This window comes from Prenolepis imparis, unplaced genomic scaffold, assembly GCF_030444845.1.
Source record: "Prenolepis imparis isolate NDT839.2.m4 unplaced genomic scaffold, iyPreImpa1.0 SCAF_13, whole genome shotgun sequence".
Taxonomy (NCBI): Eukaryota; Metazoa; Arthropoda; class Insecta; order Hymenoptera; family Formicidae; genus Prenolepis; species Prenolepis imparis.
Window position 1 is genome coordinate 11,679,525 of NW_028141171.1, and position 26,678 is coordinate 11,706,202.

At 38.2% G+C, this 26,678-nt stretch overlaps 1 protein-coding gene across 4 annotated transcripts in view; it reads left to right on the plus strand.

Annotated features, from left to right (window-relative positions):
• Positions 1-24,689, plus strand: part of LOC145944727 (uncharacterized) — a 209,812-nt gene extending 185,123 nt beyond the window's left edge. The window contains exons 3-9 of one of the 4 annotated variants that reach the window (XM_083053284.1): positions 1,967-2,183; positions 7,737-7,891; positions 8,111-13,114; positions 13,241-13,405; positions 14,931-15,078; positions 17,419-17,665; positions 18,826-24,689. In XM_083053284.1, coding sequence (XP_082909410.1) covers positions 1,967-2,183; positions 7,737-7,891; positions 8,111-13,114; positions 13,241-13,405; positions 14,931-15,078; positions 17,419-17,665; positions 18,826-19,045 — 6,156 coding nt within the window. In that variant the 3' untranslated portion in view covers positions 19,046-24,689. Of the gene's footprint in view, positions 1-1,966; positions 2,184-7,736; positions 7,892-8,110; positions 13,115-13,240; positions 14,422-14,930; positions 15,079-17,415; positions 17,666-18,825 lie in introns of those variants that run through there. The other 3 variants (XM_083053283.1, XM_083053286.1, XM_083053282.1) reach the window with 3 other exon arrangements.
• The last annotated feature ends 1,989 nt before the right edge of the window (positions 24,690-26,678 follow it).

Genomic DNA, 26,678 nt, shown 5'->3' on the forward strand with positions numbered 1-26,678 from the left:
TGCGATACAGTAACCTATTATGTAAAGCAGTTTTAATGTAGAAACGTTAACGTGTAGTTGACTCTCGTTTGGTTCGTGATAATTACAAGCAGTGCGTGTAGCGCAGTTTATTTTCCCTTTCGGGATCGTCTAATCAAGAGGGGAAGAGATACTCGACCACGTTCGTTCCCGGGGCACGAGAACACGGGCACTGGATAAGAGGATGGGTAAAAGCTATCATATTAAAGTCGTTTCTGTCGCAGTATGGCGTCTCATTTTGCGTCCGAGAAAAAGGATTAAATCGCGGTTTCCGCCGCCGGTCGCCGTGTGATTACCTCGCGTGCAATGGGCGGCGTGTGACGGGAAATAATGCCGTGGAAAGCGGCAATCCGCGGTGTAACTCGCGTATGTATACTCTCTCAGTGAGGATTATTTAGGTAGTGATGTAAACACCTTGCGCGTACGCTTTGCTAATATACGACTGTACGACGTAACCGCAATTGCACGCTCAGACGCAATTCCCCGAGCGAATACGAATGAAAAAAAATGGACTCTTCACACACATCTCATTTTGACTCATAGTGCTTTGTTCTCCGTAAAGAATACCTTTTTTTAAATTAAAAAATAAAATTAATTTTTTAGAATATGCTGATATATATTTATTACATCATTACCTTGTATATTTTTTCTTCTTTTTTTTGTTAAGTGTCCATCATCGAAGATCGATACTACTTTCTTAATTGAAAGATCGATCTGGCGTGGTAGCTGCGATAGATTCATAAATTATAATCCCTTGTCTTATTTATCGTGACAGGATCTTTGATTGATCCGCAATATTTTCAAAGTGGATCGCGCATGTCTACGACACAAACTTCTTTAGTCTCTCTTATATCGTGAACGCCATTAACCGGTGAAGATGATCACTGCTGATGAGCGTCTCGTCAGAAGCGGAGTGAATGATAGACTAGTCGGAGAAAAGGACTGATTGAGTTAACTGCCTGTATACATCATTACACTCGTTGGCTCTCGATGCCAAGGCCAACCGGCGCCGCGAGTACGCTTAATCTCGGCGCCGTATTCAGGTCGTTCTTAATTAACTTGCTAGGTACTAGTTTAGGTGGTGTGTGATAAATCTCTGTTGTGCGGAATCTAATATTTTCCGCCAGCTCAGCTAAAACTCGACATCCGCATCTTTAACTCCAAACATTTGCGAGAACAGTATTCGCGAATTTGCTACATTTTTTTTATTGCCAAATATATCTTGCACGTAGATCTCCATTAATTAGTACATATAGCAGTATAATTCTCTTTGTATATTGTTTTCATCATTAGCGATTAGTAATATCGCGCATATCATCAGAGACCATCGAGGAAACGATGATTAACATTTTGGCGCTTTTACGGATAGCTCTTATATATCAAGCGTGGCATTATCTTACTTACGATACGCTGTAATGGCACCGTGTTTGCGGCCGTAAATTGCTGTGAAAAGTCTCCCGAGCTGACACGTAACACGGCAAAGTCCGGCCATTACGGGCATTGGCCTTTCAACTTTCAACTCGCAGACATTTTAACTTCGCTCGCAACATCGCGCATCGATCATGAGATTCATGAGCATCGTCAGCTAAGGCTATCTCTTCCCTTTACTTGCTTTGCTCGGCCATATTTCGTTCGCTGTTTTGCAGGCATCGATATTCACCGATTATTAGGCAATCCTCTCGACGAAATCAGGCGGAGATGAAGATTATTATTTTATATGACAGAAATATGAAATAAAAATAAAAATATTAATATAATTATCCAAGATTTTTAACGTGGACTTCGTTAAAGCTCTTAAAAAAATACTCCAAGTACTTTTAAGTTTTTAACGATATTGCATGATCTTTCATCGTGCATTCGAAATGATTCAAAGTTAACTCGTTAGCCGATCACACACCGGCTGCGCGATACTATCAGGCGAATAACGAGCGGCACGTTCTTGTTTCAGGTTGCGACACGACCTTGGAGTCCGGATCAGGGCAAGACGCGCGAGATGACCAAGCTCTGCAACCATAAGAGGAAACTTTTGCTGCCGGCCGCGGCCGCCAGTCCTGTTGCGTCCTGTACACCGGCGGTCTCGTCGTCGACTTTATCTTCTGGCCCGACAACGACCTCGATTCACGCGAACGCCGATTCGCCCACGTCGCCGGATAAAACCAGAAAAGGTAAGATTGCAAAAAAAAATATGAGATTATATATTATTATTTGAATCGAAAAAAATCGCCATCGAAAAAAGGTGCAATAATTATGAAATCAGGTATAATAAGAGAGTATATATCGAAAATGTGAGAGATTTTTAAGAATATAATTTTGAATCTGTGAGTTAAACATTTTAACAAAGATGTAAAACAAAATTTAGGACAAATAATTTACATTACATATTTTATTTAAATATTCCGTTATTGCATTAAACTTTTCAATTTTTTTTTTCGCGTTAGACGAAATTCCCGCGATCAATCAAAATGCAGATTTCCTCAACATTCGTTTTTCGTAATCCCGACGACCTCGGCAGTTAAACTCGCATACGCGTGCCCGCGAAACTTTCTCTATCGATCTCGGCGTATTAACAAAGTTTTCTGTCAAATCGGACGTCGAACCGGCGCCATAATCGCCGAGACGTTTATTCACCATTGCGCGGGAAACACGTGCCAACTTTTATTGGAGGAAGACCAAAAGTTTTTCCACCCCGTCAAGTGAGCCGTGATCATTAGGGAAAAAAGTCGAGTCGGTGGAAGAAGGACGAAATTGCGGCATTAGTCGGTTCGCCCCCCATCGCACCCCCTTCCTCCCTTCTTTCCTCCCGGTTTCAGGATCGTCTTTTCTTCGTTGGCGCATTAAAGCTCGAGAGAAGCGCGGTGGATGGCGAAACGGAGACAGGGTGGTGGAATGATGTATCACCGTAGCCGCCAAACTCTCCACCGAATTTCATTACCAAATCCCATAACCGACCCCCATCCCGCCGCGTTGCTTCTTTCCCTCTCCTCCCATTCTCCCTCTTTTTTTTTTTCCTTTTTTCCTTACTTCCGCGCCGTTAATTAAGCGGCTGTTGTAGAACGCGCGACGAACGCGCGTTCCCACCGTACCTGTACTCCAAATTGCGTTGGCTAGAAATTATAATCCGCTTGTGTAGATTGAAAGCCGGACGCGGTCGTGTCGGCGACCAACGGTTATTAAACTTCCACCCTGGGTTTCCCGTAACTGCACGTTTTAATATTATTCGCGGAGGGGGAGGGTCGGGAGAGAACCCCTCTCATTTCTTCGAACATCGAATTACTCGATTATCGCGAAAATGATGTATATTTACATAACGTATACATATATATTTTAGAAAATATTACAATTTTTTATACACATTGTGTAAAATTGAAGATTAAAATTATATTTGTCTTTCTGTGATTTATATAAAACGAGAGGATAGATATTTATAAAATGTAACATATTTCTCTTCTTCGTATCTGGCACTTGTAAAGAGTTTGCTCTGCAATTATTATCAACAACAAAGATGGATCGATTCGCTGTGTATCCGCTCGTAAATAGATTAGCGCGATGCATTCCGGTGCATAGGCGCACTCGTGCGCAGCATCGAGCAGAGGGCGGATAGTTTCGCGCTTGCGTCTGGAAATCTGGGGCTAAAGTTTAACTTATATATACGGTCGATGTTTGTGTGTAGATGCGTGTGCGAATATATGTATATACGTACACGTCGTTGGCAATGTTTTTATGGGACTTTATAGGGTCGTTTTAACATCGACGCACGCTCGCGCCCGCTTCGATTCCAATTCTCCGGTGATATAAAACGACACGCTGGATATGGGAGGGTTGGAGCTTTTTCTCTCGACTTTCTTCTCTTTACCGCACCATAGGTCTCTGCGCAAACATACACACATACACACATCGTACGGACAGGGGAAAAACCAGCAGAGGGAATAAGTGGAGAATGAATCTTTATCGAGCTCCACGAGTTTTCATAACGCGCTCACCCCCCGCTGGGAGCCCGATTTAATTCCCCCTTTTTCTGATTTTCAGTTTGACTTTGCTAAAAGAGCTAAAAAGGGAGGGAAGGGTCTTTGCTTATGTACGATGGATTATATACCGCGCTGGGAGTAGGAATGATTGAACGTCTGTTTCGGTTTTGTCGGTCACGAGAGCAAAATGGAAATCGCAATTATATGAGGTGGTGAACGTTTTATGATATGTTAATTGTCGCGTCAACTTTTCTCGGATTATACAAAATGTTTAATGTGTTCTTACAAAAGTATAAACTGTTTCTGTATGCATTTAAATGGTGACAAGTGAAACATGGAATAAAATATTTCTGCTGTATGTATATTCAGATCTAAAATCCAGTTGATTTAATTAAAATAATTAGTCCAATCTCATTATTTTGTGTAATCGAAAAAAATGAAGAAACGCGTTCAACGAGATTTATATCATACAATTATCGAATGAATAATAATGCTTGCATTCGGAGCGCGGTTTGTGCGATCTTTTGTCGCTCTAAGCAATTTTCCCTGTAAACAGTTTCCCCTGAAGCTCGATCGATCACTTTTGTCCTCGTGGCAGTTACGGCGACACCCAGACAGCAACGAACAGAACAGATTGTACGGGCGACAAACCTCGACGATTCACCCTCGCGCAGCTACCGGATTTCACACTGCAGTGGCGAACCATAAAAAATTCTTTAGTGGATTTGACTTGCATGCGAGTGTTTGTTTTCGTTGCTTATCGAGGATATCGTGTCGTGTAAACAGATTAACTCTACCACCTACACTAGACAGGTCTATTAGGCCCTTGTATTCTTTTCGAAACGTATGTTTACATAGGATACTGCTGAGAAAAATAATCTTCTTAACAAGTGTAAGGATGAAACGAAGTATAAACGCTAGATCCAATTTGCATGGAGTGAACAAGAAGAGATCTCAGTTAATGAAATTTAATACATTGTTTAATCAAATAGAGAAATTTATCTGAAACATTTATCGCGCATCATCGTTGATCATTGGCATAGATGAAATAGATTAATTCGAATTGTATTATAAGAAAGAGAATAGATTGCGGGAGAGGCATTTTCTATCTATCATCGTGACGAGATCGTGGTGTAGCAGCCATATCCTTAGATCAATCGGCCGGCTCGCGGCCTTCTTATCGCGACGTCGATCAATAAAGTCCCGGGAGGAGGAAAGAATCCGTTTTCCCTTCGCTGCCAGCGGCGACGACGACGACGACGACGATGACGACGTATCGCGACCGATGGCGAAGGTGGTGGATACAAGAGGAAGGGGGTGAAAGAAGCCAGGCTGTAATCCCCCGCGGTGGGGATCATAGGGGAAGATGGTGGTGGTAGACACAGAGTTGATAAGGGTTAATTTCGTACGAGGAGCCGAGCCACGATCGCGCGCATAAGGAGTAGGGAGAGAGAGCAGTCTTGTGGTCCAACGACTGTGTCCGGTTGTGATTCTTGCGCCTGCCCCGAGAGTGACGTTTGTTCCCTCGACGGCGGGTCCTTACTCTTCTCTCTGTCTCTCCCCTGAACCACCCTCATATCCGCTCCCGTTGGTTGGTCGCGCAAGCGCATTTCAATCTCGCTCTGCTTAGTCCACATCAACGCCTCGACGTAACGGCGTAACGACGCGATCCCGGCGGATTTTCATGCTCGCATTAAAGAGAGTTATTTGCCGTCGAGATTGCTGGAGCTCGAAAGTAAATTCGCGACGCTCGTGCCTGACTCTCGTTGTAGGTGTAGTTAAAACGCCGACGATGCCACCAACGTTCGCCCTTGCTGCGTCAGTGAGATCGCTGAAGAGTGGACTTATCTCGCGAGATTACGAATATCACCTTTACAGGTGCGTTTGTGTCTCTAGCTTCCCAATGAGCGAATTGATGCTCTCGTCGCTAGAATTAATTGCTTTTCAGAAATCGTCCAAATTTTAAATCGTGTAAATCTTAAAGAAATCGAAAACTTTCATAAACAACTTTATATTAATGCTTTCGTTTAAAACACTTTAGTAATTGCAGTTCTGAAATTTAACTCACATTTAAATCTTTCCCACAATATCTCATTGGTAATAAATCACACCATGTATAATTTAACATATTATAATTTATTCTGAATTCAAATGCCAGAAGATATGTATTTTTAGTCAGAGCAAATGGGAACAATTAAATATTTAACAAACATATCCATAAAATCAATCATTTGTTACGAGCAAGTTAACAACGAACATCCCGTGCTTTGGAACCAATTACCTGAGACGGTTAAAAACAGCCGCAAACGACGAACTACATCTTCCAATTACTACGTCGCCCTCTTTCATCGAGTTTAACGACGAGAACGTTTATTGCTCGAGCCATTGACTGCAGGCATTCCAAGTAAATGGCTGCGGGGAGACTTTACGCGTTCGCGCGAAAACCCCGGAAGCCACAAAATGGATCCAAAGATTTTACGCAAATCTTCCGTCTCCTTTGGAAAATCGGGTTAAACTGCCCTCAGGACGAACAAGTTGCCTTACCGTAGATTCATTACTACGATCACCCTCCTCTTTCGCTTTCTCTTCTCGTCGTTTTCATGCTCTTCCCTCTTCGCCGAGAATTATCCGGCTCTCTCCCCGCGCCAATCGACGCGCACGAAGAATAATTATCTTCTGTAGGCTTACAGATAAAAGATCCCCCTTAGTCTGTCGCCCCGTTGAAAATCTTATTTCTCCTCCCTTCTAACACGTTCTCGTAAATCACGGTAATTCGCAAGCGTCGATGGTTCTTGCAACTGTTCTTAGACATGCAAATGATAATGTTTTCAAAGTAGTATAAAATTGTTTAATTCTTTCATCTCTTTTTGTGTACATATTTATATCATTTATTTTATTGATATGCTATAATGTTGATAGACTTTCATATTTTTATACGCACACATTACCTCTCTTTCTGTTTGTACACAATTTATTATTCATCGAGAGAGAATTGCGATATTTCATAAAATTTTATATTTTTTAAATTTGTATAAGTCTTTTAAAATATTTATTGTCAAAGTATAGAAAATGTATGTATGTACATTATATTTATTTTATTAATATATTATTAAAATATATTAATAATACTTTTATTGCATACTTTAATCATGCAAATTTATTTTTTATATTAATTCACATTTTATTTTTAATCAGTTTTAAAGATATACGCGCGAGACAATATACTAAAATTCAATTCCGTAGTTTTAAACTTTATGAAACACTTAAGAGAACTTATTTAAAAGATCGTGTGTGATAATTAATTGCATAATAATATAATTAACTTTTTAATACATGACAGTAGGTCTTGGTTTATTACCGACGATATTTTTTTACGAGAAACGATATTTTTCGAAATGAAAACGCGCAAATCGAGAATAAGGTTGACGTTTTAAATAAAAGTGGAGGGTTAAAGCACGGGAATGTCGGGCTAAATACAATTTAACCTTGCGGCGGGATTTCAAATGGAACATTTGCTTCATTAAGAAGCTTGGAACATCGCCTGAATAATAAGCGAAAAAGCCGACGGTGCGGGATTAGGGCGAATAAGTCGTACTTTAATTTCTCTAGCGCCGGAAACTTATTGTCTTTCACAATTGCACTCCGAACGGAAAATGCTTTTGTCGAATCAATTTCAAGTTGGTGCTGGTAAATTAAAGATATAATTGAATTTCGATTCTAGTTTATTAAGAGACACTTTATTGGCGTGCGCAGATGGTCACAGCAAGAAGAAGAAGAGAAAACTGGGAGGCGTAGGCGGCATTTATTCCGGCGTCTCGGTTTCGCAACTTCTGGCACAACGGGAAAGAGCTATTGCCGCGGTCGCGGCATCTGGAGTTCAAGGTTCACCGGTGCCTAATGGATCGCAGGTAATTGAATCGTATTTATAATAGAATTACAAATTATCGGGTTCTTTCCTGAACCGAAAATCATATTTTTGTCGTGTATTTTATACAATATTAAGCAGCACAATACCCTTATTATTTTGTACTATACAATAAACTATAAAATTAAAAACAAATTTATATTGTTATGTCTTACTAGATATTTGTGTGGAAATATTTATCTTATAATTATTTAATTTTTAGGTATGGCCAATCGCGATCCCGAATCTGCAAGTCCAGCAAAACGGCCAACAAATCTGTCATCAGTCTTTAAATTCGCCTTCCCAGAATCATGATGTGAACAATTGTACAAGAAATCCTCAGCAGAGGTTAAATCAACACAACATGTCGAACATGCTGATGAACAATTCGCTGATAATGAATCAGCAGAATACAAATTATAATAATATGACTCAACAGCAGCAGCAGCTTTTACAACAGCAACAGCAACTTATCCTACAACAGCAGCAACAACATCAACAGCAGCAACTCATTCAGCAGCATATATCACAACAACAACAATCACAGCAGTTGTTACCACATCAGCAGCTGCAACATATGCAAATCTTGCAACAGGAACAACAGCAGCATCAGAACACAATGGTAAATCAATTAGCGCAGCAGCAAGCTCCCCATTATATAAATCAGCTGAATCAACAGTCGATGCATGTGATGCAACAACAGCAGCAGCAGCACTTGAATTCTCAGCAGCAGCAGCAGCAGCAGCAACTGCATTTGCAGCAGATTCAAAAACATAATATGCAACAACAACAGCAGCAGCAGCATTTGACCCAGGAAGTAGATCAATCACAATCGACAAATTACTCTCAGCATCCTGCCGAAAATTACGTACATCATGTGCAATCACCGCAGGTGTCGAATCAAGCCGCCCTCCATCCGCAATTGCATCAAGTTCATCAGCATCAGATGCAGTCGCAACAACCTCAACAGAATCAGCACACTATGCAGCCACAATCAACGGATCATTTTCAGATGCAGATTCAGCAGCAGCTACAACAACAGCAGCAATTGTCGCAAGTGTGCATTCAGCCACAATATCAGAACCAGCAAATAAATCATCACTCTGTGGACGTTATGCAGCAGCAAAATGGCTCCATTATGACTAACATCAATGCTACTGACATTCAGAATAGGGTGCACAATCGAGCACCATCAATTAATGATGAAGATTTAAACGCAAAACAGTTACAACAACAGCAGCAGCAGCAGCAGCAACAACAACAACAGCAGCAGCTTCTGTTACATAATCATTCAATGCAACGACACCACGTAGTTCAAAATGGCTTGTCAAACAATTCTCACGAGAACGTTCAGCGGATGTACCCACAGAACCAAGTACAATATCCGATGAGGAACTTTGATCCTTCGAAAGGAACGAACGCAGATGCAAAGATGGGACATCAACAGCAGTTCGTTCTATCCAATCATACGGGAAGAAGCCCGAACGCCACTCACGCTGTCGAGGCGCAGCAGTCTGGTATGGGACCAAACGGGCAACCCGGCAATATGCATTTTAACAACAGAACACCACCGTGGCAGCAAAATCGTGCTGCGACCGTATCCCATCAACCGTCCCTTGTAACAGTGCAGAATATCAACTCGTTTGACCGCGTGCCGCCACTTCATCATCACATTCCACAGCCCTCTAACTGGACGGACGAAGCCGCGCGGAAGAAAGCGAAGTCGAGTAAGATATTAGTGAAAAAGCAACGGCAGCACAGTGTCACAGAGTCATCAAGAACAAATAACGGGCTAGAACATTCAGCATCAAGTCCAGTAGATGAATTTAGCGAGAAGAATCAGCAGAATAATAGTCAGATAGGTTCAACATTCAATAGCAGCGGTCCTTCGTTCCTAGAGGATCCCAGTGGATACCTCGCCCAGCAAACGGCGCTGCTAAACAGTACAATATCGAGGCAGACCGGTGTCAGTAGTTCTCAAGTGGGCATGTTAAACAACAATCCAAAAGCGTCGCCTCAGGCCAATCACGGCATGCATGTCTCTAACACCTATAATTCTCAACCAAAGCCTTCCTCTATCGCCAGTCCTACGAGTACCTCGTCGTCGTTTGCTTCCGTAAAGAATCACGCGACTTCGCCGGTTGTCGTACACAGCAGTATGACACCGACATCGAGCAACAACAGCACGGATTCCGAGAGCAGTCCGTGTCAAGGCTGCGTCACTAGCGCTGATACGCAGTCTTACATTCAGGATCAATATAAGCAACAGATGCAAAGACAGTACCTGATGAACACGGATCAGCGCGAGGATCCTGTCACGTCGTCAACGTTTAGTGAACGATATCAAACGAGCAATCAACAGCAAATTGATTCCAGACCGATACAAGGCGGTACTGTGAGCACCAGTCACGGATCTCCTATTGGTACGAATAGTCCAGCCAATTCAGATACACCGGCTGCTTCAACGCCCGGGATCTCACAACCGGCAACTCCGCAGAGCCTTATCTCGTCGCAACCAGCGACACCGCATAGTTATTCTCAACCACCGACGCCTCACTCACACGTGTCGGGCCAAATGCCACCGCAAATGCTAACTCCGCAAGCGCAACAGCAGCCGTCGCAATCCTTGATTGGTAGCAATATTCAAGAACAAAGATCTGAGACTCCTAGTTCCGGCACAATGAGTTCCAGTTGTATTCCACCTAGCACGTCGCCGTCTCAGACGTCTTCCTCCGCGTCGGACAATTTAACGTCCCAAGGGAAACGACAAATAACGACCAGGCAAAATTCTTTGGATGGCTATCAACCTCATCCGCACACCATAAATGCGGTTTCTAGGATATCTATGAACACTTTCGGCGGAACATCGTCCGTAATAACAACCATGGCCAGCGGTCATACAGTCAGCAGTAATACAATTACGTCTGTGTTAGCTGGAAGGGCAAATACCGCAACTGTCTCCATAAACACACCATCTGCGATACCGAATCCCGCTATACCCAATCTTTTGCCGAATAAACCACAGCATCAAACGCAATCTACGACATTGACGAATATACCGGGTGCAGTTACGACTCATTCCGCTGTTCCTCATAGTCAACCTTCAACGATGAGCGTGTCTAAGTCTCCGCTCGAAATGGTCCAAAGCGTTGTTAGTAGCATACAAGTACCTCAGACGAGTACGAATTCATCGTTGCAACCGCAAACTCATCATCATCATCATCATCATCATCATCAGCAGCAGCAACAGCAGCAACAACATCAGCAGCAGCTACAACAGCAGCAGCAGCCACAACAGCAACATCCTCAGGCCAACGTTCAAGTTCACAATGTTCTCACTTCTGGTGGTATATTAAAACATTCTGCTGGATCGACGCTACCGCCTGGTCATATACTGGTGTCTAGCGGCGGTCAACTTATCATGGCGAGTACTGGATCAGCTATCAATGGCGTGATGGCGCCTCCTCCACCGAAAATCATTTCCAATGCCAGTTCTATGCCACCGTTGTCGGTATCGCCAATGGTCACCAGCGTAACCGGAGCTGTCAGCCAAGTGATTCCTGCAGTAGGCGTAGCCCAGCAAGTGATAGGGCAACCAACAGTTCTCGTGAACACTATTCAGACGCCAGTGCTGATTCAACCTGGCGTGATGACGATGGATGGCATAAGTCAGAACGTGCAGATACCGCATCTAACAGTCGCTACCGGCAACGTTATACAAAACACTCATCAGTCGATCCTCGATGCGAATCAAGATGTATCTAGGACCGTCAATGCCAACCATGGTATGACGGTAAATCGACAGCCAGCATTATTATCGCCGGAATCGGCGATGACCAGGAAGAAGGCGTATAAAAAACGGAAAGCGAATCCACAGACTGTGGCGTCGATGCTACACATTGCCTCGTCCCAGCAGAACGCCGGTATGCTGATGCAATCGCAGTCGAACTTTGCGCAGCAGAACTTTCAGGCTCAGAGTATAGGCGGGCCTATGCTTCAGGCACTGACTATCGTACCTGGCAAAGGCGGAGCACCGGCACAGTTAGTCATGAATGGTCAAACTGGTGCGGCATCTGCGCAATTTAACACTCAGCAAATAATCACGAATCCTCAACCAGCTCAGCAAATAAATCTTCTTCAACCGGTGAATTTGTTGAACGGCGCGACCGGAATGGTTCAAAATTTCCCCACTATTCAGCAGTTTATCGTGCCTGGTTTAGGTAGTATGGTTATGTCTGCCGATGGAACGGCCACGTTGTTGCAGGATACGGGTAACATCGGGATGCAACTTCAGATACAGAACGTCAACGGCCAGAATGTGCTGACGCCGGTACAGAGCCATAGTAGTATATTCAATCCCAGTCAAAGTATATTAGCTGCTGGTCCAGCCGGTATGGTAATACGAGCGCCGCAAGCGACTGGTGGAAAAATAATTCAGCAGCACAGTCCTGGAGCACAATTTCTTTCACCGAACAGCGGCCAATTTCTGGTGAACGGAACAACATCTTTCGGAAATCAACTGAGCCCGATAGTAGCGAATGTCAGCCCGAATCAGCAAGTAACATTTAATGCCTCGCAAGTGAGACCGCCGAACATGCAAGGTCAACAAGAGTTTATACAAATGAATGGACAAACTCTTATGGTACCTTGTGCTACCGCGCAGAACATCGCAGTTTCCTCAGCATCGAATCAACAGAACACAACGTTCGTTCAGCAGAACACGACGATCGTGCAGCAGCAAACGACTATGGTGTCAAACAATCAGATACCAAATTTTCAAAGCGCAACTTCTAACGGTGGACAAGTGGTTGAACCTTCTTTAAATCTCGACCACAATCAATCGTATATTCTGAGTTCCGGCATGATTCAGGGGAAAACGGCATCATCCTCTCCTAAGAGCGGAGTAAATTCGCCATCTTCCGACCAGAATATCGAGCAGCAGCAATATGTACTCGCTAGTAGTAGCACAACTGTTGTGGAAAAAACGGCTCAACAAAATGAACAACATAGTCCGCTTATGGCAAGGCATTCAGTATCAACGCAAACCGCTGGAAATCAAACCAATGTGGCGCAATCGGCGATGATGCGACAAGGATCACCACCAGACACGACTACTCATAGTCCAGGAAATAGTCAGAGGTCCAATAGTCCGGCCGTGGACACTACTACACACGGTGCAGCTTCGCCAGCGCCTCCAATCACCGCTAGGCACCATTCGTCATCTACGGTAAAAAATAATTTGAAACGCGCGAAAATTTAATTAATTTTTTTTAAAACATATGTAGAATTTTTCTCCTTCTGTAAAGAGTAATGACGTTTATTAATTATCACGTAATGCGCGATTTATTTTCAGCCTATGGTTCATTGCGTCTCGAGCAGCGAACCCGATTCGGGTGATGCACAGGTGGCATCGGAGGATTGGAGAATGCAGGGTATCGCCACCAAGGAGATCACGTTGAATCAACCGAGCTTGCACGGAAAAACTTACGTGGAGTCGACAGTGACCACTGGGATCCAGGTTGGTACCCACGTAGAGCAGGTCAACCGTCATCTAACTATAATAGACATGCACCAGCCAGCCGATACGACACACCCAGAAAACACATACGTTGACTCACAGGAGTATATGGACACTTCATCACCAAATCATTCCATTAATTCAGACACAATGGACCACTCTACTGTGGAAGATCAACTAAACGTCAGTAAAGAAATGACGGATGTTTCCTATTCGGAGATTGAGGTCAATCCGTTGCCAGTCATGAGTCACGGTCATTATCAACCAATCCTTTATCATGACCAACATTATGTCCCCAATGCGAACGTTTATCGACAGCAAGCCTTAGTGCCAGATCACGCTCATTATACCATGTCGCCACAGGTTAATAACAAATTCAACGACAAATCAGGCGTAGATAGTAATCGCGTCTCTCAAATCGAGCAGCGGGTCTTGGAGCAAGAAGAGATCGAGCAAAATTCCGCAGAGAAATTATTGGAACGACATAACACCGGGGTATCTTACTGTTCTGAAAATATCGGGTATCCGCAAAAATTTGTCAACGTTGACATTGCGCCATCCGGCCTGTATCCACATTTATATAATTATAGGTCTGACCCTAATGGCATTGCTGTTGTTAATTACACACCTAAGCAAACCTACATTAATCCATACGTTTATAATCAATTCGTATATGCGCAAGAGGGCGACGACGCTGAGGAGAGTGATTCATCATCAGACGAGTAATCGCAGCTTTCTTTTCGCGCGGGTTACAAAATTCATTTTGTAAATTAAAATGAGATAAATATATCAGTGGCATTATTAGGTTGCGATCGGTTTACATTCGATAATATTAAGTTTGTAATTAGTTTGTATTTAACGTTAATAATTTTTACATCCGCGCTATGGCGGAGAGCGCTCGTTTATTCGTAGCGTTATTATTTAAATCGTGTAATACTGCAATAATGTAATTGTATTACTAATCGTGTGTTGATCGGATTAATCAGCAAAAAATCACTTTTTATTATATATATATATATACATATATATATATATATATATATATATAAAATAACGAAAAAATAAATTTTTACTGAACATTATCCTTTTCTCTCTTTGATAAAAATTATATATGAGATTCTAAACATATATATACCTTGCAATGTAAGCATGTGTAAACAGAGTTTGAGTTTGTCTCTTTTGGTATCATTATCGTTTGCATGCATCGATGAATCGCGTGATTTCTGCATTAGAAGCATCGGAGATATCGGTCAAAAAATTTTTAATCTTTCTAATATTTTTTTTTCTTTTAATTCTATTTGTGTTTTTTTTTCTTTTGTACTGTCTAATTCTTATATATTTTAATTGAAATTTTGCGCTTTTGTCTCCTATGCTCGATCGAGAAAAACTATAAAGTCCTTGTAAACCATGAACCGGAATTCAAGTAACGAAAAATAATACCTCGGCACTGAATGATACACTGTGAAATGATATTAGCATGCGATTGGTAGGCTTGTGCCTGAGTTGATCGAGTTGTATTTGACAGATCTATACGTCAGAGACGTTGAAGCAAGCCGAAGGTGTGGTGAGCACGGTGAGGTGCGAGGGCAGGGAACATGCCCTCGGCCGCGGAATCAAGCGAAAGCTGGACTCCATCCATTCCATGCATTCTACTCTGCATGAAGACCAAGATGGTCAGTATTGTATGGTACTCTTAGACGTTAATCGTATACGAGTAGTCAAAATATACTTCCGCTTAGTAGTTAAAAGCATTTTACGAAGAAACTTTAATGACATTGACGTAAACGAGAAAAAGAAATAGTGGATTTACGTATACAAAAAAATTTCCAATTTTTAATAGAAAAATATATCGGAATTTTAATATTCTCGTATATCTTATATGCGAGAATGTTAAATTATAAATTATGTATAATTTAATAACATTAAAGTACTCATTGATCGGATTAACATTTTGTTTCGATAAACGTGTTGTAAGAAAGTTTCTTCGGAATGTTTTTCATTAGTTGCTCTTTGTGAAAGTGAGGAACGTAAAGCGTCAGTCATTGTTTTGCCAATTCATTTAGACTGTTTTTTGGCTTCATTCACACGAGAGAAAAACAATGCGCTTCTCGTTGCTCCTTGTCACCAAATAATCATCGTATATACATATGAATATTATTATTAAGAGTGTCTCATAGTACGACTTCATCTTTAATTGATTTGTTTGCAACTTAAAAAAATATATGCTCACTATCTAACCATTCGCATTATCTAACTCTACTTACTGTTTCATTTTGTGTTAATAGTATTTATTTATTAATTTATTTATTCCACTTGTGCATGCTTGATTGTTGCATGGTGAAAACGCTTGCCGCATTCTAATTGCTTTGGTAACAGCTTTTTTTCAACAATGTTCGAAATTCTGCATATGCACGAATTGGATGCTAAATCGAGGGGAATCGTTTCCTCTTCGAGGCTTCACGCCGGGGAAAATATTTTGTGCGAATCAAAACTGAATTCTCCGAATCAGTCTATGATAGCGACTTATTCGTCATAACGTCGCATTATATTAATCATATTAAACGAGAAATCGAAAAGAGCAGGTAAGTGGCGCTAGTACTAAAATATCCTTCATTCATCACGTACGAGTCTTCGACGTCGCTTGGGGAAGTGAAGAAAATAACTTTTGACATTTGTAAATAATGTCCTTTAAAGATCCCCTTTTTTGCGTTTACTAATTGGCTGTCAGGTTTGTTAATACCATCACCCATGCAATTACATTCTCATCCGAGTGGCCAAGGGTCTTGAATCATATGTTCATTTCGGAAGGGGTGTGGCTCACTACCGTGTGTTATTTCACACAACGTACCTTGTACATATACACCCTCATATTTTGCGTATAGCATGTGCATATTCCCAAGAATGGAGGTCTTTTTCCGAATTATTTCACAACGATTGAGAAACGTTTGCTGGACAATGATTTAGATTTAACAAAGGTGAAATAAAGGTCAAATATTAAAGTATAAAGTCGGTTTAATACATCTAGGACGAGTCGCGTGAAAAATTATTATATTACATTTAAAACAATTGTTATATTTCATTTAACTATTGATTATATATTCAACAGTAAATAAATTACCATAAATATGCATTTTTTTTTATAATAAACTTCGTATTGAGAAATTAAAAATAATGAAAAAGTTGGGAGGAGGGAAAAGTTTTTTACAATTTGTTAAAATTTGAAAATCTATTTTTGTTATTAGTATCCTATAAATGCTTGTTCGTGCGCTTGAGCGAATAATACGGAGAGATTCGTGTTATAAATAAATAATGGAAAAAAGAGAATAGAATAAATAACATTCATATCGACAAAATCATTGCATGTATTCGAACCGTTTGATATTTCATTCTGCCTTTGATCTCGCCTATCACCATTGAATGAAGCTACTAATCATTCTTAACGAGCACATACGCGAGCAAAAAGCACATTGTTACAATATCTATTATTGGACGAGTAGTTGAACCATCAGTTTCAAACATTTCTCTGTGACACGCATTATAAGCATAACGTTTCGCTGTTATGCGTTGCACATCTCGCAATCGAGATCAATACAGATGTATCAGATGGAAATTATGTGGTATCATGACATGTACATTTATGTACATGAAGACAAATTTGTGTATATACATATGTATACTAAAAATTCCATTGATCGTTTCAATAATGTAAGCTAATCATAGCAAATGTTAATACAAAATATTAATATGAAAACAATTATTGATATTTTGTAAAGTAAATAAAATCGCGACAATAGAAGAAAATTATCATCATATAAATTTCTCGTAGATAAAAACGAATAATATAATTAATATTATTAATTGATATACCGTCACAGTTTTCTATCCAATATGTCTGTACAAAAGTCTTTTCTCGGAGATGGGCTTTTTTGTAATTTTTTTGTCACAATCACGCGAAAACAGTCGAGATTACAAACCTCTGAAAAATACCGTGCCTTCTTTGGAACCCCCAGTAGCCGAGACAAAGGACTTAGACGACGGAAACCAATGGAAACTGATGGTCGGTGACCTAGTGTGGGGTGCAGCAAGAGGAAGTCCGGCCTGGCCGGGAAAAGTCGAGTCTTTGGGCCCTCCGGGTACTATGACAGTTTGGGTCCGGTGGTACGGGGGCGGGGGTGGTCGCACCCAAGTCGATGTCAAGGCCCTCAAGTCCCTCTCCGAAGGCCTCGAGGCGCATCATCGCGCCCGTAAAAAATTTAGGAAGTGAGTCAGCCACCCCGACAGGGATGAACTATCGAAAGATGAGAGCCTATTAGAATTACCTTGTTGCTTAATAGAGACAGTCGCGTTAATGTAAATATTCAGGGGAAAACAGAAAACAGGAGAGATGCTTGAGTATTTTGAAATTTCATTTTCCACGTCCGGCAATTCTCGATCCTAGAATTGTGACACATATACATATATATTATATGTTAATTTACGTTTTTTTATTCAGAGCATTATAAATGTCAAATAGTTGGAGTTGCATTGTGTCGCCTTTTTATTGCATAAAATATGCACGTAATGTTGTATAAATTGTATTACATTTAATTAAATATATAATTGCACATTTTTAAAAGAGGAAGAATAAACGAAGAGTGAGAGATACGCGTGCTACACGAGATAGATATCCTACAAATTTAATTTAACACACGAGATATTTCAATTTTTTATCGCATTATTAGAATATGTATATTGCGATAAAAATAAAACACAGAGAAACCTATCTCGTAATGAGAAGTCTACCTAATAGTAATAAATCTTCTCTTTCTTCATTGAAGAACTCTTATGGTGATTGTAATCATATAGTATTTATTAGCAAGCCAACAGCCAATTAAATCTATCCCGCATAGCTTTACTGCGTAGCTGCGGTTCAATATTCTTCTCGTTAACTTAGCCAAAGGATATTGATATTTTTATGTGCTGGACATTAATATGTTAAGTGGTTCTATTCCAATATATATCTCTCAGCCATCTTTCTTCTTATATTCCCCTTTCTTTTTATTCTGTATTATTAAATATATATTATAATTCTAATTTCTATAACACACACGCGAGGTGATAGACGATTGTATAAAAAACCTATTTTGAAAAATTCATGAAAAATGAACACAATCTGTAAATTCTTATTCTTAAAAAAAAATATATTTCCCTGTAATTCATTTACGCGATTTTTCTCCTTGAAAAAAAATCACATGCGTCAATAAGACTATTGGCTAGACAGCCAATTATTGCTTGACAGAGTCTATTAGTCGCGACTGTGTGTGTTTAGCTTTTCTATTACGATCTCAGTTATCTCTGTTATTCTGATCGGTCTAATCCGCGGTCGCTGGTAATCATTTGTCTAACTGTACGATTTTCTCGTTCCTCCCCTATTTTTCTAGAAGTCGTAAATTGAATATGCAATTGGAAAATGCGATACAAGAGGCGATGGCGGAATTGGACAAGATGACGGAGGCCTCCAGTGACCAGAAAGGCACGAAAAAATTGCCCAGGGTGACGCCGGCAACCAGTTCGAAGGGCGCCGGCAAATCGGAGGCCAAGAGATCGTCGAAGAGGGCTATCATGGACCATGCCAAAGCCGAACAGAAACAATGTCGGTGATCCGTGTTGATCATTGTTGTTTAACGTGTCACACAGTGCGAACATCCGCGCGATTCTGACAATATGTTTGTCGTAAATCGTCAAGGATCGAGGATCTTCATTGCGCGGAAATGTAATTCTTAGCCAGCTTTTCGTTTAATAAATTATTAATAAATTCACACAATTTGTACACATCCTATAAATTACCGATACACTTCACAATTGATCATTGATTAATTAGATAGAAGTAATTGTGACACAATTGCGATTTTTTCAAGCAGGTACAATCCAGTGCGGCTTAATTTAATTGCGGTAAGTTTTATTACACACATAACGATTCTAACATGACAAATTAAGTAAGATGGTGCAAAAGTACGTGATGCTAACGCTACGTTGATACGTGATAAACGATGCAAAAATATTCTTTAAAAGAATCACCTTGAAAGTAATGAAGTATTGAATATACAGTCATATATACTCGATGATAGTTCACTTGCTACATTCGAACAGTCGGAATTCTTTTTAGAATCATTATAAGGATTTCATCTTTGAGCAAAAAAAGAAGATTGTACAATCTTTAAATATTTTAAAAACTCTTTTCCATTCCTATATATACATATTACGCTTTAGGACGCTGATAGAATCGTATGATTATGCGAGAGAAGCGTCTTCGATGACATAATCAAAAAAAGCTTGTCCGTGATTTATTAAATTGAAAGAAATGTTTTAGATGGATAGAGAAACGATGGCCATGAGAGATTGCAACGCTAAATATAGAATTGTACAACAATCTCATATAATTGTGACAAGCATTTTTCTCTTTTTCCTATATAAATCTATCAACAAAGCCTAAGTAACATTTACTGTAACATCTTTAGTGCATTCTGTTTTGTGATGAACGGCATCTGTGTAATAAAGAAATGGTCAGGCATATAAAATTGCAGTTATGTGTAATTAATAGCGAAATATTATAAATATATATACACATATATGCAAGAAATATTACGGCCAATTCATACCAAATAGGCCTACAGCATGCATTCTCTTAGATTATTTATACCCTAATATTAAATATGTATAACCACGTACAGAAAGTAAAATGTTGGGAGCGATAGTTTTTCACAGATGTTTTTGGATTGAAGAAGGAGATGAGATTTTTATCATAAGCGAATAATTTGTCATACAATTATTTTATTCGACAAACACTCATTTATAGATTCCACTAACGAAATAATAGAAAAGACGGTATTTTAAACGCGAACTTTCTATGATTGATGTATATTATACGATCTCTCTCGATTACTACGCGTGGTTTTTACAATTTATACGTGCGATTTGAAGGCATGGATGTTTCCTGAAAATATGTATTCGCCCATATATTTGGGCGGTCATGTATAGGTTTAAAAAGATATTTTTGCGAGAACAAACCTTCATTACACTATCCATAGAGAATAATGCATTTTTTTAGAAGGCTATATACAGAATGTGAATAATTGTTTTAAATCGTGACAACATCGGCTACAGGTTCGTCGAACCATTTTTAATCTACACACGTCTGCAGGGACGTTTTTGATCTGCGCGATCATCTTTTTAACGATGTTCCTCGAACGAAGTAAACCTGGCACACGCTGCGATTAAATAATTTACGGGTCGATTTTGTATAGTATATAATAGCGAAGCAATCCGCTGCAAAGTGTGGTTTCCGAGTATTTTTTAACAAGTGCACACGCGAGCAATTGACTTTAATGTCGTTTTAAATATTCCAATTTTTCAGAGCATATATAACAAATTTCTAGATCTTTAGATTATTTAAAAAAGGATCATATATATAACTAACGGTGAAATAAAGCGAAATTTTGAAATAAGACTTAAAATATGCCGTCATATTTAGAAAATCAATATTTATAAAAAAAAAAGATAGTTCTGCATTTGTTTCGTAAGAAACTTTTTATAATTCTGTCTTGATTATATATTGTTGCATCGAGAGTTGACATATTTCTTTAAAACGTGTGCAGAATTGTAATGAATATGCAATTCAATTTTTATTTTATTTTATTTACGATATAAACGCTTAATTTTTTAAGTTGCGGCAAAAATCACAAGTTGATTTTTATCGAAATAATTTTGACGCGTTCGGAAACGTACAATAGACAATAAAAGAAGATGCAAGTATCAAAAAAGATCGCGCGATACATAATTTGCGTTTTCTCCGATTTGTAACTTTGATTTCTTCGACAAGCACGCGTATACATAAATCATGATCTATCTTGAGAAACATCGCTATAACTGCACTAGCTGCATAACACTTACAATTAGCTATAAAACGGGTCCGTACAGATTTAGTGTTATATTATGCCTGTAAATATGTCAACTGTGACTCTAAACATCTTAATAACGAATAATGCAGAGATATATGTAAGAAAGGCCAACAGTGTAACGAGTTTACAAATAAATTAACATTAGCAAAAACGCGTTTTTAAGCTTAGATTTGCTTCTGAGATTAAATCGGAGCTATTCTATATCAAAAGATAATTGCTTGATGTCACCACATATATATATATATATATATACATATACATATATATAACGAGGAACCATAAATCTTTCACAAAGATGGTTTCTTGATTCAAAGTCTTGTCTAAAAACTGTACGTTTTCTGTCTGGTTATTGAAGCAGAAAGAAGCCTGAGTCATATCTTTTACTTTGAGATAATAAAATTTTTATGTATTAAAAAATACTTTTAAACAGATTTTATTATGCTTAAATATAAAATGTTACTTTTTTATCATTTGTTTTTCATAATTTTAAAATTTGAGATACACTTCGTGTGTAATTTATAAAAATGTGAATAAAGCAAGGAACGTAATTGAATTTTCTCGTTTGTGTGTGTGACTTGGGCCACTTTCGTAATCACAAATATCATATACCATGTAAAGCTCGTGGAGATTTTGCGAGCAGTTTTCCCGGTGCGCATCTCTACTTAAGGACAATTATATCAAAATAAATCAAAAGTCGCGATATCACATATTATTCACTAAGTTTCATAAAAGAAATTGATAGCGAGAGAATCGTATTCTCTCGTTTCCTGCGATACGGTTCATAGCATTTCATCTTGACCAAGCGCGTTGCAACGCAACGTTTCATTTGATGAATGGCGAAAAACATATCACCGGCCGCGAACGACAATTTTTCGAAATCTGCATGTTTTCAGTAAAACATACTGTGTGAAAATACAAAAAAGATGATAAAGAGAATTTAAGAATACGTAAATGGCTGGCATTGCTGTATATACACACACATACACATACATACACATACACACAACGGGACCGTTAAAAGTTAAGACATTTATAATTTCTTATTCGATTTCCCTCGCCCCAACTGGCGTTTTAAATGACTCATAATTGAATAGTTGAGGACCGCTTTTATATAATTCAATAAAATTACAAAATTTTCTATTTTTTTAAAATTGAATTTTACTAATTAATTGTTTCAGAATTTTTATAGCAATTTAGTTATACTTTATAACATGTAATTTTTTTATTTTTTATCAATATATATTTATACAATGCATACAAAGTATTATAATAGGTTTTGATAGTTTTCGCAGTAAAGTTATCTGTAACCATATCTTTTAATAAAGATACCTATCGGGAGAGTTTAAATATATAAAATGTATTTCTCATAAAAATTCCTAATTTTATACATGTTGACTTATCTGCAAAAAAAAACGGTCCTCAATTAAAACTTTACTAATTTTTTTCTTCTGGGATTGATGTGAATCAGTTTGCCGAGAGTACTTCGCTCTCTTAATCAATGCAATGTGAGAGAGTGACTGTAGTTTAAAAAAGAAACCAGTGAAAACTTACCTCAGTGACATATACGCAAAAATCAAACGTCTTAAAAAGAATCGAGAATATATACTGTAGTGCCGATGCTCTTTGTATATTTTCCATGATACTGTAAATATAGGTATATTCATATTATATATACATTTACGCGCCTTACTAATAACCACGCCGTGCGATGAGCAGTCGACGAGTACGATTGTTTAATGCTAAATGCAAATGTTGGCGAATGAAGGTATTAATTATTAAACGAGCTGTCGAGCGAACGATTTTAGGCGTTAATAATGCATCTCCATCAACAGCGAACATTGTGGCTTCTAATTATTTAAAATGTCGCGAAAGATACGACGACGAAAGAAGGGGAAAAAAATACTTATAGGGCTATTTTATAAGAACATTCTTTACGGGTCGTTACATGATGTAAGTAGAGTACGTTTAATATATGCCACATTTTTATACAACGCCGTATGAAAGTAAAAGGGAAGAAGTAGCTCTTATAAACTCTGATTCTTCTACGCATATAACTAAAAGAAAAAAATTCTTTCGGTCTTTTTAAAACGTATGTTTATTATTTAATTTTTCACCTAACGTAAAATTGTTTACATCAAAAATAGATTTTTTACGGGCAAACTTCTTCCTCGATGGCTCAGTCAGCTCGTATATTGCAAGTTTTAACGAAGGGCCTACATCGTCGAAAATCGTTGCGTCGCGTCGACTGAAGGATTATGACATAGCGTAAGGAGATAAATGACAGTTTGATCGGACGGACGACACTCTTAGGCGCGCGCGCGGCGAATCTTTTGGAGAATTATATACCGATAGTTATTAGAGCGTGAAATAAAATTCACGAGATTTTTCGGCAGATATATTTATTGCTATTATTATTTATATCAAAAGTAGAGTATTTACGGAGCGGTTTCGTTCGCTTGTTGTGTTTTGAGAGAGATATAACGAAGAAATGAGAGAGAGAGAGAGAGTGTACGCAGGCCATTTTTGTCCTCTGTAACGGAATGTACAGTGTGCGTGTGTGCGCGCAAAAAAATGTATATGACGAAGCAGTGTGCGTGTGCGAAAAATGTCGAGACGAAGAAGGAAACGGAATCCTTTTAGCGAACGAACGCGATTGTAAGTGGCACCAAATAGAAAGGAAGTTAAAAAAAAAAAAAAGACGAAATGGTCTTACTAGTAAAAATAAACGACTTATCGTGATTGAAATTACCGGTTAACAAATTTAGGAGAAACGCGACGAATGCACTTTCGATGTACATTATAAATATTAAATTGCAGATAACATAGCTATATACGTATATATATTATATCAATTGTCAGTGGTATTACAATAAGAGAAGATAATTTTATATTTACAAGATAGAGAGATCATTAAATCTCTCTAAATGAGTGTAATATACATATGTACGATTCCCCCGATTCCTCCCCCACACCCGAATTCCGTGCTAGGACAAATTAGCAAAAGCTATCTTATTTAATATTTGGCATAATATTTATATATAAATATAAATATATAAATATGAATATAAATATATAAATATAAATACAAATATATATAAATATATATATATATATACATATATGAGAGATAGAACATAAAGTAAAGAAAAAGATAGTCTCGGAAAGAGCAATATTTGCCGGAACCGAGAAAAAGTATGAAGCTATGTGATCCACTACTACTAGTAGCTTTTAGCTGTAAAGACTTATATTTTATTTTGTAAATTTTGTTTATACAATGTTTGATCGTTCACGCATAATACTATTGTATGTGAAACTAAGTTAATAAATCATTAACATGTGAAGTTGAATTCTGTGTAGTCTATTTCGTTGACAATTTATTGATAAGCTTATATATTCTTCCACGATTCTTTTTTTTAATTTAATAATAAATCAAATATTCTGTATTTTATAATATATTTTGTGAATTTTCAATTATTCGTATCGTATATCTTGATGATAACATTCAATATTAATTTGATAAGATCTCTTTTCTATTACATAATCTACTAAAATTTAATAATTTTTATATTCAATTCATAAGACATTTTATTATTTGTTTTATATTATTATTGTTTATTTTAAAATGTTTATTTATGTAGAAAAGATATAAGAAATATTTATTCGAGATAATCGATCATTGCTTTTAATGAAGTTAATTAATTTTATCCTTGTTGCGTACTCTAATTCAAATTGGATATCGATAGTAGAGTAAGATAGTAATATACTAAATATTATTGGTTCTTTATTGCACGCTCGAATTTATTCGATTCCTGGCATAATGATATATTATAGCATTTATGTGAAGCCAATGTTCAAAATTATTATAATTGAAATAATTACTAATTTTTTTTTCATGTATAGGCGGAAGAACAGCACCATCTATTGAAGGGTAGTTGAACTCACATAAGGGTTGATTCGGGTAATCGATTTGTATCAAATTTCGAGTTATTTTTACGATGAAAACACAATCTTATAGTATTTTGAATGCATGTTATGTAAAATATATTTTTAGCATTGAAAATGTGTTCTCAACATTTTTTAAAAGTTAAATCTGAAAGGGGTGGTAAAAGAGTTGCCGACACAGCACCCTTTTTTATGTTAGTGACAAAGATAGATGTCGGGTCCATCCTTGATAGAGCGATGATAGAATCAATATGATTTGGAAATTCTAATTTTGATTAAAAAAAAATTATACAAATTATTGTGTATATGTATGAAAATCAAGAATATTTCTTTCATTAATTTCATTTTTGCATTTATAATTTTACATACATTTATTGATAATAATAGGATTGGTTTTATGGTTAAACAACCATCATATAATTCAGTTTCAGTAAATCTCGTGTAAAAATAGATATTTATTTTTCGTAAAAGAAGAAGATAATGGTCAAATGAAACTGAGAATAGAGATATAATTTTTATATTAATTTTATTATTTTAAACTGCACAGGATAAAAGAAGAATAAAATTTTGCATTTATTAAAAGAAAAATCTCGAAAATGCTAGAAAAAAAAACTGTGTCACACATACATCGTCGCTCGGAAGAAGATAACTTCAATTGACAATACGTACGCATATTGATTTTCAATCGAATAGTATATCGGAGGTTTACGATCAGTCTTCTGTGAAATTTCTCTCGCATCAGGTTATCGTTTTCATGCGTTATAGTATCGGCAGCTCTTTCTTAGGCGTCGAGAATATAAGAGTAAATCGCTCGCTCTCGCATCCAGAAAAGAAAAACGCGCCCCGGGCCGAGATTGTCTGCGTGAATCTGACGGTGTTCTATGGATCGGCACTGAAACGATCGCGTTGCCTTCCAGCGTCGCGACGCTACCGATTCTGAAACACGCGAAACGAACGAGCTGCTTTCTCCGTTGCTTATTTTCCTCTCTAGAATGTGCTCAAGCGCGTATTCGAATACTTCGAGAGTATTCAGACGTGCACCGGGATTACCGCTCTTATGCCAATTTAATCGATTTTGTAAGGATAAAAATTGGTATATTTTCGATGAGGTCTCTCCGCTATATTGTTACGTGTATGTAGATGAAAAAGAACCTTGCACATTGATTATTGCATTGGCACTATTATAAATAAACGTGAGGATTTATTTTTTTTTCAATAGCTTCGAAGTGAATTTGACGAAATTATATTAATTTTAATCCTCTGTATTTAGACCTGGATCTTAATAGCAAGTTGTACAATCCTAAAAAGATCCGATGAATATATCTTTAAGAGTTTTTAACGCAAGCTAAGCTAACAATAAGTCCAAGTACAAGAGGCCCTTGTTTCCGGGGTCT